The sequence below is a fragment of the Marasmius oreades genome, chromosome 8 (genome assembly GCF_018924745.1).
Source record: "Marasmius oreades isolate 03SP1 chromosome 8, whole genome shotgun sequence".
Classification (NCBI taxonomy): Eukaryota; Fungi; Basidiomycota; class Agaricomycetes; order Agaricales; family Marasmiaceae; genus Marasmius; species Marasmius oreades.
In genome coordinates this window covers 2,659,419-2,671,499 of record NC_057330.1, presented here as the reverse complement: position 1 = coordinate 2,671,499, position 12,081 = coordinate 2,659,419, and the positions used below count along the sequence as shown (strand labels likewise).

Here is a 12,081-nt window from a genome sequence, read left to right as displayed (position 1 = left end):
ATTCAAAGATGCTATGGCAAGGTGCAGGCTGTATAACCATATAACCTTTCTCGAGGAGTGACTCGAGCAAAGAGACGTTTTGCGAACGGTCGGGCTTTATGAAAATGGGGTGTACCAGGATTTTCGGTATGGACGGCTGTTTTAGAAACGAGTGGACAGTAGGAACGCTTGCCAAAGGGGTAGATTGAGCATTTTCAATACGCATTCACTCCAGCCTTCTCCGACGTCGCATCCCGTACTTCCGAGTCCCCACACGTTTCGGTTCTGTTAAAAGTATATGAACCCGTACGTGTTACTTGATTGTACGAACACAACTGAGCACGCTGCGAATGTGAACACGTTTCGATCGACATGTTCCAACAACCACATAGAGTTGGTTGCTCCGGGAGGATGGAGCTCGCATTCGCTACCAAAGTTAGCATACCGCGATAGTACCAGTAAAAAAAGAAGCGAGGACACGCATCTCGGTCAATCGTAGGGGTCCGAGCCCAATGTTTCATCTAGACTCTAGAGACGGTAAGTTGCTGAGATGGTTCGTGAAGACTACAGGAGTTAATTCCCCAGAGCTGCTAGTAGCTCGTCCTTTTTGACTGGAAATCGAGCATAGACTGAGCGAGGACTCTAGTGCATAATACCAGGAGGGAGATGTCGTTCGATACGACGATACGTTAGTAGTCTCTCGCTCCAACGGCTGACGATATGTTATTCAGGAAGGCAATCGTCCCCTACCGATGTAGGATCTGTTGCGTATCCCTCCCTCCTCTGAGTACCAGAGAAGTCTGTGGTACATGCCATAACACAGCCCAGTCAGACTCGGACGAGCCAGGCACCAGCGCTGCACATATCACAAGTCATGATCGACACCGTTCCACTTGAAAATCCGATAATTTCCCTGAGCTGTTAGAAACTGAACGCCCAGTGCGCAGCAAGTGGCGAGAGTTGAACGTTGAGAAAGGATCGTTGACAGGCGTCCGTGGGTGCTTGATTCAAAGTCCGCGGCCCGGGCCTAGACTACCGTTACGTGTCCACGTGGCCCAGCTTGATTTTCTGCCTCTCAGCGACCTTTTCTGAACAACCTTTACCACGCTGCGCACTGCGCATTCACGAAATTACACAAATTTAACAGCTTAAATATGTAATTATCGGATCTTCAAGTGGAACGATGTCAATTAGTATTTGGGAGACCGCCCGACCTCGTTCGTTTATGGCATCGAGGTGTGCAGATACGACGAACTGTATTGCTAACACTGTAAATCCTTTTACTGTTCAAGTTTAGTCTGGTCTTCTTACCATTATACCGTCCGAAGGGTCCGATCCCGACAACTAACTTCACGGTCTAGATCATCCGAGCGCGATTTCACCACACTCAGTTGGGATACCATGAATGATGCCATTGAGTGCTGCGGTTGGTTTGGTTCAGCGGAATAAAAGGTACTTAAAGACGTTTCGATTTCCATTCAAGTCCAATAACCTACTATTCAGTGAAAGTCTCAAACCATCATGAGACACCCTCTCTATCTTTCCATAATCCTTGGCGCCCTCTCAGTATCAGCCCAAACTATCCCAGACAGAGTCTTGACACCAGATGTCGATGCTTTCATCGAAGGAATCCTGTCCGCAGTAGGCTCGCCCGGCGGTGTAAGTGTCGCCGTCGTTCGACTCGATCCCAGTGGGCATTGGAATGTCGAAACCAAAGGATATGGAATAGCAAGATTGAGCGACAATGCCAGTGTCACGGCCGATACGCTCTTTCCCATTGGCTCCAACTCAAAGGTATGTAAATCTTCATCAACACGCTTAGCGAGTCTAAGTTTCCGCCGGTAGCTCTTCACTGTGGTCGGAACTGGGCTGTTGATCTCTAACGAGAGCTTGACGCCGAGGCTATCTTGGGAAACCAAGCTCGGGTCTGTCATCCCGGATTGGAAGCTTGCGGACTCTTTCGCTACAGACAAAAGCTCGATCGTTGATTTGATGGGTCACCGTACTGGTCTACCGAGGCATGATTTCATGTACCGAACGGATGATACGTTTGACTCCGTGGTTGGTCTTTATTTCTCCGAAGAAGAGTAATGTAACCTCCAATGCGTTTAGGCACGGCGGGTGAGGTTTTTGAAGCCGTCGACCGAGTTTAGAGAAGTGAGTTCTCCCTGACCGCTGTTATTCATCGCTAAGCATTCTCCAAGACCTTCCAATACAACAATATCATGTATTCCATGCTCTCATACCTGCCGGAAGCAGCATCAACAAAAACGCCCCTTGCACGTTATGTGAAGAAGAATGTCTTCGATCCCCTCGGCATGGACTCTACCACGTATTCGTTCGATGTCGCCAATGCTGGAGGAAAACTATCATATGGAGTCAGCCGAGAGAACTTGAGCTTCGCTGATGGTCTCCCAGGGACTGGCATCCCTCGTCAATTGTCATTCTGGTATGAAAAGGGAGGGGAAGATGGAAATTGTGAGTTCCCATGCCTCTTTTCCGTGTTTTCGCAAGGAATTAAGCCTGAACTTCGGATTTCCTTAGTCATGTCCGGCGCAGGTGGTGTCATAAGCAGCGCCAATGATATGGTATGTTGAACCTTTGAATGTCATTCATCGGAATCTCAGCTTACTCAAGTTCGTTAGGCGACTTGGCTGAAAACTTTGCTTTTGTGGGGTAAACATCCGGAGACAAACCAGACAGTCATTCCATCAGCAGTACTTCAAAGAGCGGCATCGGGCATAACGGTAGCGGCTGATGGGATATCAGGGTATGCTCCTCACGATCTTAGAGGTGAAATTGGCCTTACACTTAGAAACCGTTCTTGACGTTGTCAGGCTGCCAATCGCCCAATCTGTTCTATCGCCTGTTGTGTATGGAGGAGGACAAGAGACTGGAACTTATCGCGGTCACGGTAAGCCTCTTGGGCTGTTCCTTTGATCACTAGACTAACAGTTGCTACCAGTCATTATAGAGGTGTGTCTTGTGCATGGATTTCTATACACTTCTCGGAATGACGTGGTTCCAAGCATGATGGCGGCGTCAACGGTACGTGCATGCCTCGGCTAGACAAGTGTTCTCGACTAATGCCTTCCCTCACCGAGTATAGGAGCATATAGCCAACTGTCCCGTCTTCCTTTTGACAATGTCGGAGTCGCGGTCCTCACGAACGACGACGATACAGGGCCGATTTTCAACGAGATCATCAAGTACCGCCTCATCGATGAAGCCTTGGGCTTAGAACCCTACAACTGGACTGGCATGTATGTATCGTTTCCGAACGGTTTGGTTTATTCTCTCAGACTAATTTTGGAATGGGGTAGTATACTAGAGCAACTTGGGCAAACTAGTGGTGCCAGCCCCGTGGCTACCCCTGGGAACGCGTCAGATCCTACCATTCCAGGTGGTTTTGCCGCTCTCGAGGGTACTTACAACAATTTAGGTTACGGTAACTGGCAGCTTTGTCTCTTCACTCCTTCCCATCAACCTTCGGACGCTTGTAAGGAACTTGTGGCGAACGCGAGCACTATTCTCCCGGGAGTAATCAATTCTACCATCCCCACCCTCTTGAGCCCCTCCAGCTCCGTCTGGTTCAACTACCTCAAATTGGAGCATGTTGATAGAAATGTATTCAGCATCACGGGTTTGTTCAGTTATGTTCGTACAATCCCAATCATTCATGAAAAAGGGGGTGTTGTTGACTATCTATTCTTTCTAGCCGACTTTGAACGACACAAAGCAACCATTCTGGACGAAAGTATCGAATGCTCCTGGTCTTAAAGCCGAATTTTTCTCTTTGAACGGTACGATTGGAGTGGGATTCTCTGGTGGGATATGGGGTGCTGGTTCTGGGGTACCAGATCCTCAGGGTGACAACCCACAAGATCGTTCCGAAATATGGATGGAGAAGATAGCCTAGATCTTCTGTTCTGATAATATCAAGCTTAAGATAGGTAAACCCTTCATTGTAGCTAGGTTCGAACAATAGTTTACTGTTTGTTGGTTACCCGGAACCAGATATTTTTCCTTTCTCGTTTGCTCTCGTTTGCACACGTCCCGACCTTTCTGTAGCCGACAACGCTCGCCTTGTATCGTTGGCAACTTCACAGAGGAAGATATCACATCGAGAGGTTATGGGAGGTAGATTGGTGTCTTTTGTGGATTCCGTGCCCGCGCGTAGCCTTCAGGCCCGGCAATACAATTTGCATGTGGGATATACATGCTTTCGAACTTGGTGAACCTCCGGATCTTCATCGTCGTCGCTTTCCGCAGGCACCCAGTATCGCTCTGCATAGGTTCCGTCAAGAGTGCTGCAAAACCCGGGCACGTAGGTATTTCGTCAAGTAACTTTTCAGCCCGTTCAACGTTTAACTTGGACTTCCATGACCCATTCGACAGTGAGGTAGGTACATCCATCCAACAGAGTGTAATGCGTGACACATAGGTGACACTACTCTGCTCCCTGCTTCCAACATGCTTTCCCATGAAACCAATCAAGAGGGTTTCTACGCGTGCATACCACACACTCAAAATGGAATTGCCGGATATGAGGCCAAGGTCGACACCTGCTATTATTGCCTTTCGCAAACCCAGTCGAGTTGATCATGATACGGCGTCCAGAGTGACTGTTCCACGATTAATTATCATTCCTATCATGTCTGGGATATGAACCAGTCTCTCTACCCTCTTGATTTTCAAGTGTTCTAACACTCGGGCTAAATTCCAAATGAGTGTGCTGCATTTAAGGCCCAGTGTGCTATGTGCTGCACAATGTTTTTTTTTGTGCTGTGCTGCAGCTCATATAGCCCCCACTCGGGCCTCAGGGCTCGCTGATTACTGAGTCAAATTTAGACTTCTCTTTGACCTGAGTTATGCAAGTCGGCGCTCTCGATCCCAACAAACAACTTTCTGATTCATCTGTCAAGTATTGAACAGCAGCTACGCCTTGGCAATATGTATCCGTTCGGCGTACTCTAGGATGATGCCATCGAGTGCTATGGGTTCTTCAAGCGTTTGTAAAACGGTTCTTAAGACTTGGTATTTTTAAAGATCCTTAATTCAACATCCAGTCAAAACTCCACCATGAAAGACCTCCTCTATGTTTCTATTCTTGTCGGCACCCTCTTAGTCTCAGGCCAAACTATTCTGGGAAAATTCTTGGCACCAGAGTTCGACTCTTTTATCATGGGGGATCCTATCGACCGTAGGTTCACCTGGCGGTGTAAGTGTGGCCGTCGTTCGACTCGATCCCAGTGGGCGTTGGAACGTCGAAACCAAAGGATATGGAATAGCAAGATTGAGCGACAACGTCAGTGTCACGGCCGATACGCTCTTTCCCATTGGCTCCAACTCAAAGGTATGTAAATCTTCATCAACAAGCTCAAGCAAGTTTAAGTTTCCACCGGTAGCTCACTGTGGTCGGAACTGGGCTGTTGATCTCTAACGAGAGCTTGACGCCGAGGGCTGTCTTGGGAAACCAAGCTCGGGTGCGTCATCCCGGATTAGAAGCTTGCGGACTCTTTCGCTACAGACAAAAGCTCGATCGTTGATTTGATGGTCAGTCACCGTACTGGTCTACCGAGGCATGATTTCATGTACCGAAAAGACGGCACACTTACCTCTATGGTTTGTCTTCTCTTTTCCTGAAGTCGGATGTGTTATAACCCGTTTCAGACTCAACGATTGAGGTTTTGAAGCCGTCGACCGAGTTCAGGGAGGTAAGTTCCGTCTCACCATTATCATCCATCGCTCAAGTTCTATTCAAGACTTTCCAATACAGTAATGTTATGTATTCTATACTCTCGTACCTGCCGGAGGTAATGTCAACAAGAGCCGATATGTGTGAATAGTAGAGTTTGTTGCTCCCGGGAGAATGGTGCTCGCGCTCGCTACGAGGTCTTTTCCGAGGGTTGATGAGAGGCGAAGAGACAGAATGACCATAATACCACCTGGGCCTGACATAACTGAGGGGAGACCGAGGGTCAGCATCGATCTCAACGTTAGACAGTAATGACATTAAACTTACGTTTCTCATCTTCCTCGCCCTTTTCGAACCAAAAGGAGATTTGACAAGAGGTGCCAGTCCCAGGGAGACCAGTAAAGCTAACGTTTTCTCGACTGACTCCGTAAGGTAATCTCCCACTAGCATTGGCGACATCGAACGAGTAAGTGGTCGAGTTCATGCCGGGGGGGATTAAAGGCATTCTTCTTCACATAACGAGCGAGGGGAGTGTTTGACGGCGACGTATGGGAGGATGACACAGGTGATACTGGGGTATTGGAAAGTCTTAAAACCGAAGCGGATAGCGAAGTCCAAGACGGAGGGCCCTACTTCTCTGAATTTGGCAGTCAAGAAACTTGAAAGCCTGAAAAGAAATTGAGAAGTATCTCTGCAAACTTGAAGTGTTTTTTTTTGTACCTGCAGCACATACTCCTCGAGTTCAATAGCAGATCCATGGAAAAGCTATGGGAGTACTTAGGAACGTCAACAATGTCAATATATAGTGGTAACGAACGAAAAACCTCGACAAGCCACGTGCACTGTGTGGAATCGCTACCAGCTCCAACACGATTGAATTCTGCTCTGTGTAAGTTGTGCTGGTAGGCAATGCTGTTCCATCGTGGGTATTGAAGATGAAGAAGATTGCGCCATGGTATTGGTAAGAGCCTCTGCTCAGTGCCAATCCAAGCTGGGGATCTCGGGGAACGGATCCGTTATCTGGCGTGACGGTGATCACGACTTACTTACCTCTTCAGGTAATTATCAAACTAGAGCGCAACCAATCTTCCACCATGAAAGGAAATTCGCGAGTGAGCCACTCGTCCGTCGCTCAGAAAGGCAGAAATCGTCGAAATTCGAGTCCAATCCAATCCTTCCTTCGACCACCACAACTCCCTCTTTAAAAACAGCGCTGTTAGATCGCAATGATGTCTTCCCCAACAGCACCTTCACAGCACGAACACGAGCAGACATGGCTCCTCCCAAGTCGAAGGTAATGCTCTCCCTCTCCAAGTCTAATTGACGGAAGTGTGTACTCATTCCTCTATAAAGAAGCCTCAAAACCATCCAGAGGGTGAACAATGCAACATCTGTGGAGTAGTGATCGCTCGTCGCGGTGACATGCCCAGACACAAACGAACTCACGCAGCAGTGGAAGACAAGAATGCCATGTTACACCGATGCTCTTGGGAAGGCTGCAGCTATTCCAGTCTCCAGAGACCCAACGTCGATACTCATTACAGAACACACACCAAAGAACGAAATCAAGCTTGTCCTGATTGCGATTCCAAATTCTCCGATCCTGGGTCTTTGATTCGACATCGGAAGAATCTACATGGCTATATCCCTAAAGCCAGGAAGACCCGTCAACGCGGTAGTACCGCTGCTCCAGAACAGTCTTCCTCCACGCGTGGCAGTCGAAGACACCAGCCGTACTCCCGTTCACCTTCCACTTCATCGTCTTCTTCAGGTTCATCTTCTCCTGAACCTACAGCTGCCGCTAGTATTACGACAGCTGCCACTGAAGTTACAACTACCACTAGTACCCCCACTACCAACGCATTCCCAGTCATCCTCCCTCCCGAATACGATTACACCGCTATGGAGTCTATCTTCCTTTCGAAATCCCGAATCCACGAAGCCGACCTGAATCTCAACTTCAACCCCGATTACTTCTGGCTTTACCAAGATGCCGAACGCATCATCCGAACCCCGAGTCCTAAAATCTTGATTCCCGCAACGGGAGCTGGGAAAGAATTTCAGTATCCTATGGTTCATTATTTGGGATTTGAGATTACTCCATATAACGTTTCGCGGGTTGGGATCGGGCGTGAAATGGAACAGCCGATACCAACTGAACCGTTGGTGGGCGACAAAGGTGTTGAGAGGGACCGAGTACTAGGAGAGGAGAAGGAACAACCATGGGAATCCTTTGCGTATCAACATGACTCTTTGATTCATGGAATGCCTGTCAACGATGCTAGCACATTCACCACCACCCCTTCCGTAGCCTTTGATTGCAATCCTCCGTTCGTATACGATATAATCTCCCAATTGGTTCAACCCGTGACGCCACCCTCATCTTCACCATTATCATCATCTCCGTACAATTTGGCTTTGGACTATTCCCAGCCGGTGGGGTGTGGCTCAGAAACTTTGGAAGCCTCGATGTTTTTCGCACCCTCCGAATCGGCGTATACCTGTCCGTCAGAGGTATTGGAGGGTCTCGCAAGTTCAGGTCAACTGGAGTCGGGAGTCATCAACTATGACCGAATTTGGGCCTAACGATATTGACCTCACTCTCAACGGCAGGTTTTACGTTCATGAACCGTGGCGAGTGGGGAAGTTGCGACCAATATGATTGACTTTTTGTAAGGTCGTAATACCTGAGGATCTTCTATTTTTATCCTTCTTTGACTCTATTATATCTATTCATCACTACTCACTACTCACTACTCAAGAAATTTCTCGTATCGATTTAAATTTGTTGTATCTATACTGCTTACCATGGATTGGTCACCGTAACACATTGCTCTTCACCACCGTGACCTCCACCTTTCTCATTTCTACCTAGACAGCTTCCGGATCGCTGAACTGTTTTACCATTCCAAACTGAGTTATCGGGTCAGCCTCCGGTGAATGATGTGAGACTGCGTGGCTCAGCAGAGCCCGACGGGAATCGTACGACGTTCCTCAGAAACTTCATTCCCTGTTGGCTTGCTCAACTGCAACTGCCTTGGATATCTGGCACGGATTGGTGCATTTCAATCTTTTTCTTTTCCAGTAAAGATCACGGGAGCATTCGCGATGGGGATTATGGATTGCGGTTGTTGGACTCAGGTACGTGTTAAAGGTGAAACTGTTCAGTTTTTCAACTTAACACCTTTTTCCCAGATACCGCATGCAGTATCCAATGCGACCGGACGAGATAAAAATGTCTTAGTCTGTATAGAGTCGGCCGTGAATTGGTACATCCAGAAGTGGATACCTATGTCGCCTATCTTTACACTGGACTCGACTCTTGCGGAAAATGGAGCTCTTTCGCTTGGATTAGATCTTGGCCGAAGAACTGCCATTGCCGCTACACAAAATATTGCTGCGCCCATCGTGGGCTTCGAAATCTCTTATTCTCCTTACGAAATGGCTCGCTAGTCCAGAAGTTCCCGCTCAAGTTACAATTGGCTGTTCGGTGTATAATCCGGCAAGCTTCAAACTCCCTCTGCGCCAATCGAGAGGCAATCATACAACTCTTATTCGTCACTTCCAAGTTTAGCTCCAGGAACCAATTTACTCGCAACCGCCCACTGCCCTGGCGTAGATATCACCGAGTTGCGACCCCACCTCTACGACACTAAACTTAGTGATGACTTCACTAAGAACGAAGGAGGCTCTTCATCGTACGGCGGGCCGAGAAACACATATCTGCCAGTGCATTCATATCCATGTTGTTATGTTGGCCTCTTCAAAACATTATCATCGCCTCTTTCGCACTTAGCACGATCTGGATATGTCGCATCAACCTCTACTTCGGGATCCGACTCCATTCTTGATCTGGCGGATTATGTGTGTTGCATTTCTATTCTATTCAACTCGGGTACACAGATTCAAAGCGATTGTGTAAGGGAGCGCAGGCGAAGGGGAGAGTTTAAAAGCTCGCTTCAGTTCACGGTTTCAGAATATCTCCCTGTTTCTCTTCTACTTCTCGCAAGCCCCTTACTTGGTTTGAACTTTTTTTACAAGCATGCGGTCCTTACTGGCATTTACGGTCACGGCCCTCTCTCTGGGTGCTCCAGCTTTGTCAAAGCTCTATCAATCGATCACCGACTTGAAACAGACACATTACGACTATGTAATCGTTGGTGGTGAGTTGTGATTCTGGCAGCCCGTAAAGCAGATCTCTCACAGAAAACTTCCTTACTCTAGGTGGAACGGCGGGAAGCGTTGTCGCTGCCCGTCTTTCAGAAGACGAGAAAAACAAGGTTCTCGTCATAGAAGCCGGCGTCGAGTGAGTTTTCAGATTTCTCCTAGCAACGTTAAGAAAACTGCTCAACGTCGCATCACACACAGTAATGCGAACATCCAAAACATCATAGTACCATTCCTTGGAGTTCAAGCTCTCAATACCCTCGTTGACTGGAATTACACCTCGACGCCTCAAGTTGGAATGAAGAATAGGACTATCCCCCTCGCTCGTGGGCATGTACTGGGCGGAAGCAGTAGTATCAGTAAGTATACACCTCAATGGTTTTGAACGGCATTAACCTAACATAATACGTTCCAGACTATATGACATGGAACAGAGGATCAAATGACGTATGGGACACCTTCGCCAAACTCTCAGGCGATGACGGCTGGTCTTGGAACAACGTCGAGAAATATAATAGTGAGGTGCGTTAAATTTCTGAACAAGAAATCCTGGTCAAAGCATTGTTAACATAACCCTTGAGTAGGTTTCTCGACTCGTAGCACCAGCGGACGGTCACAACACCAGTGGACAGATCATCCCTTCAGCTCACGGTAACGGTCCAGTTGAAGTCAGCTTGCCCGGATTCGCGCAAGAACTTGAACCAAAGGTGCTCCAGACTTCGAAGGAGCTTGGAGGGAGATTTAGGTATAACGAAGATTTCAACGCTGGAGATATGATTGGTATTGGTATGTTTTTTTCCCCGCCTGTTTGGCGACATTCGTAGGGGAAATAAAAGCTTACCCTGAACTACAGGTTACGTTCAGAGTTCCATAGGACACGGTGAAAGAAGTAGCTCTGCTACTGCTTACCTCGTTCCAGCTCTCGGTCGGGATAACCTCGATGTTGTCGTCAATTCCAGAGCTGTCAAGATCCGTGCGTCCAAGAAAGCTCCCGATGGCGGGAACACGACGATTGATACCGTTGAGATCGCTCAGTCTGCAACTGGTAAGTAAAACCATTGTTACTTCTCTGTATTTCAGAGCCATTTACAGCGTTGCCAGGTCCCCGATTCAACGTTACCGCAACAAAGGAAGTCATCTTGAGCGGTGGTGTATTCGGATCGCCTCAGCTTTTGATGTTGTCCGGCATTGGTCCCAAGGAAGAGCTCGACAAACTCGGCGTACCCGTCGTATTGGACTCACCGGATGTGGGTAGAAACTTGATGGAACACCCTTTGCTTTCCGTTTACTACACCGTCAACTCCAATAACACCTTTGACGACGTCATACGCGATCCAAGTGCTGCATCTGTCCTCCTCGAACAATGGAAAAACAACAGGACGGGTCTCATGGTCCTTCCTGCAGCTGGCAACACTGCAGCCTTCATGAAGAACCCTGACAATTTCACGGTTGATGGGACGCCTGCAGGATTTGATCCTTCCACTGGCCCACGTAGCGGAAATACCGAGATAATTTTCGTCGTATGTTTTTTCCCTTTCCTATTACTCTTTTTCCCGGCGTACATACCGATTTTTCTCTCCTTCACAGAACGGTTTTGCGGCTCTCGGACCTCAAACACAACCCACTGAAGGACACTTTATGACTGTCATTGGTGGCGTCGTGTCACCGACCTCTCGTAAGTCACATCTTTCCTCATTTACAAAGCCACCTCCCTGCTAATGTTGTTGCGTAAATTACTTTCAGGTGGAACCTTCACCCTTAACTCCACCAACCCCTTCGACTACCCCATCATCGATCCTCAACTCCTTACAACTAACTACGACGTCCAAACCATGCTTCAAGTGATGAGAGACGTCGATACCTTCGTTGCTCAACCAGCATGGAAAGACTACGTCATCAAACCCCTGCGGGAATTCGTTGATGATGCAGACAGGGAGGATTATATCAGGGCAAATTCTGTTACGATTAACCACTGCGTCGGGACAGCCCGTATGGGTCCGGGAGGTGTTGAGAATGGAGTTGTGGATGGGCAGTTGAGGGTTAAGGGAGTCAACGGCTTGCGGATTGTTGATGCTTCGATCTATGTAAGCTCGATTCCTAGCTTTCGTTTTGTAGATTTCTGACTTTTGGATTTTCTAGCCTATTATCCCTGAGAACCACCCTCAGGCTGCTGCGTATATTCTTGGAGAGAGGATTGCGGATCTTATTAAATCTGGAAAGAGCTATTAGATATTAGA

General features: G+C 47.9%; 6 protein-coding genes across 7 annotated transcripts; 4 read left to right on the top strand and 2 right to left on the bottom strand.

The window, feature by feature from the left end:
• Positions 1–1,041: 1,041 nt before the first annotated feature.
• On the top strand, positions 1,042–4,080 carry E1B28_012801 (uncharacterized protein). 2 transcript variants are annotated; one of them, XM_043157947.1, is made up of 14 exons: positions 1,042–1,249; positions 1,308–1,431; positions 1,483–1,773; positions 1,825–2,040; positions 2,092–2,136; positions 2,184–2,457; positions 2,524–2,567; positions 2,625–2,749; positions 2,817–2,893; positions 2,945–2,955; positions 3,009–3,027; positions 3,089–3,242; positions 3,303–3,636; positions 3,698–4,080. In XM_043157947.1, exons 3-14 carry the CDS (start codon positions 1,501–1,503, stop codon positions 3,896–3,898), a joined length of 1,773 nt encoding a protein of 590 aa, XP_043005317.1. In that variant the 5' UTR covers positions 1,042–1,249; positions 1,308–1,431; positions 1,483–1,500; the 3' UTR covers positions 3,899–4,080. The 2 variants fall into 2 exon arrangements, with proteins under 2 accessions (XP_043005317.1, XP_043005318.1); XM_043157948.1 differs by having other exon boundaries at positions 2,945–3,027.
• Positions 4,081–5,772: 1,692 nt separating this feature from the next.
• Positions 5,773–6,161, bottom strand: E1B28_012800 (uncharacterized protein; the record flags this gene model as incomplete). The annotated part of the gene is made up of 2 exons (XM_043157946.1): positions 5,773–5,942; positions 6,005–6,161. 2 exons carry the CDS (start codon positions 6,159–6,161, stop codon positions 5,773–5,775), a joined length of 327 nt encoding a protein of 108 aa, XP_043005316.1.
• Positions 6,162–6,266: 105 nt separating this feature from the next.
• E1B28_012799 (uncharacterized protein) lies at positions 6,267–6,773 on the bottom strand (the record flags this gene model as incomplete). The annotated part of the gene is made up of 4 exons (XM_043157945.1): positions 6,267–6,344; positions 6,398–6,442; positions 6,495–6,697; positions 6,749–6,773. 4 exons carry the CDS (start codon positions 6,771–6,773, stop codon positions 6,267–6,269), a joined length of 351 nt encoding a protein of 116 aa, XP_043005315.1.
• A 177-nt stretch (positions 6,774–6,950) lies between these two features.
• On the top strand, positions 6,951–8,263 carry E1B28_012798 (uncharacterized protein; the record flags this gene model as incomplete). The annotated part of the gene is made up of 2 exons (XM_043157944.1): positions 6,951–6,971; positions 7,034–8,263. 2 exons carry the CDS (start codon positions 6,951–6,953, stop codon positions 8,261–8,263), a joined length of 1,251 nt encoding a protein of 416 aa, XP_043005314.1.
• A 522-nt stretch (positions 8,264–8,785) lies between these two features.
• On the top strand, positions 8,786–9,130 carry E1B28_012797 (uncharacterized protein; the record flags this gene model as incomplete). The annotated part of the gene is made up of 2 exons (XM_043157943.1): positions 8,786–8,818; positions 8,873–9,130. 2 exons carry the CDS (start codon positions 8,786–8,788, stop codon positions 9,128–9,130), a joined length of 291 nt encoding a protein of 96 aa, XP_043005313.1.
• Positions 9,131–9,719: 589 nt separating this feature from the next.
• E1B28_012796 (uncharacterized protein) lies at positions 9,720–12,073 on the top strand (the record flags this gene model as incomplete). Its single annotated transcript, XM_043157942.1, has 10 exons — positions 9,720–9,840; positions 9,902–9,983; positions 10,046–10,203; positions 10,260–10,366; positions 10,429–10,630; positions 10,698–10,889; positions 10,946–11,364; positions 11,432–11,519; positions 11,588–11,928; positions 11,984–12,073. The coding sequence occupies 10 exons, from the start codon at positions 9,720–9,722 to the stop codon at positions 12,071–12,073; spliced, it is 1,800 nt and encodes a 599-aa protein (XP_043005312.1).
• Between the last annotated feature and the right edge of the window lie 8 nt (positions 12,074–12,081).

Bases quoted from the DNA above. Each gene is read 5' to 3' on its own strand.
- E1B28_012801 (XM_043157947.1), top strand. From the start codon at position 1,501: ATGAGACACCCTCTCTATCTTTCCATAATCCTTGGCGCCCTCTCAGTA. The intron at 1,774-1,824 runs GTATGTAAATCT...TTCCGCCGGTAG, and splicing joins CCATTGGCTCCAACTCAAAG to CTCTTCACTGTGGTCGGAAC. The intron at 3,243-3,302 runs GTATGTATCGTT...GGAATGGGGTAG, and splicing joins CCCTACAACTGGACTGGCAT to TATACTAGAGCAACTTGGGC.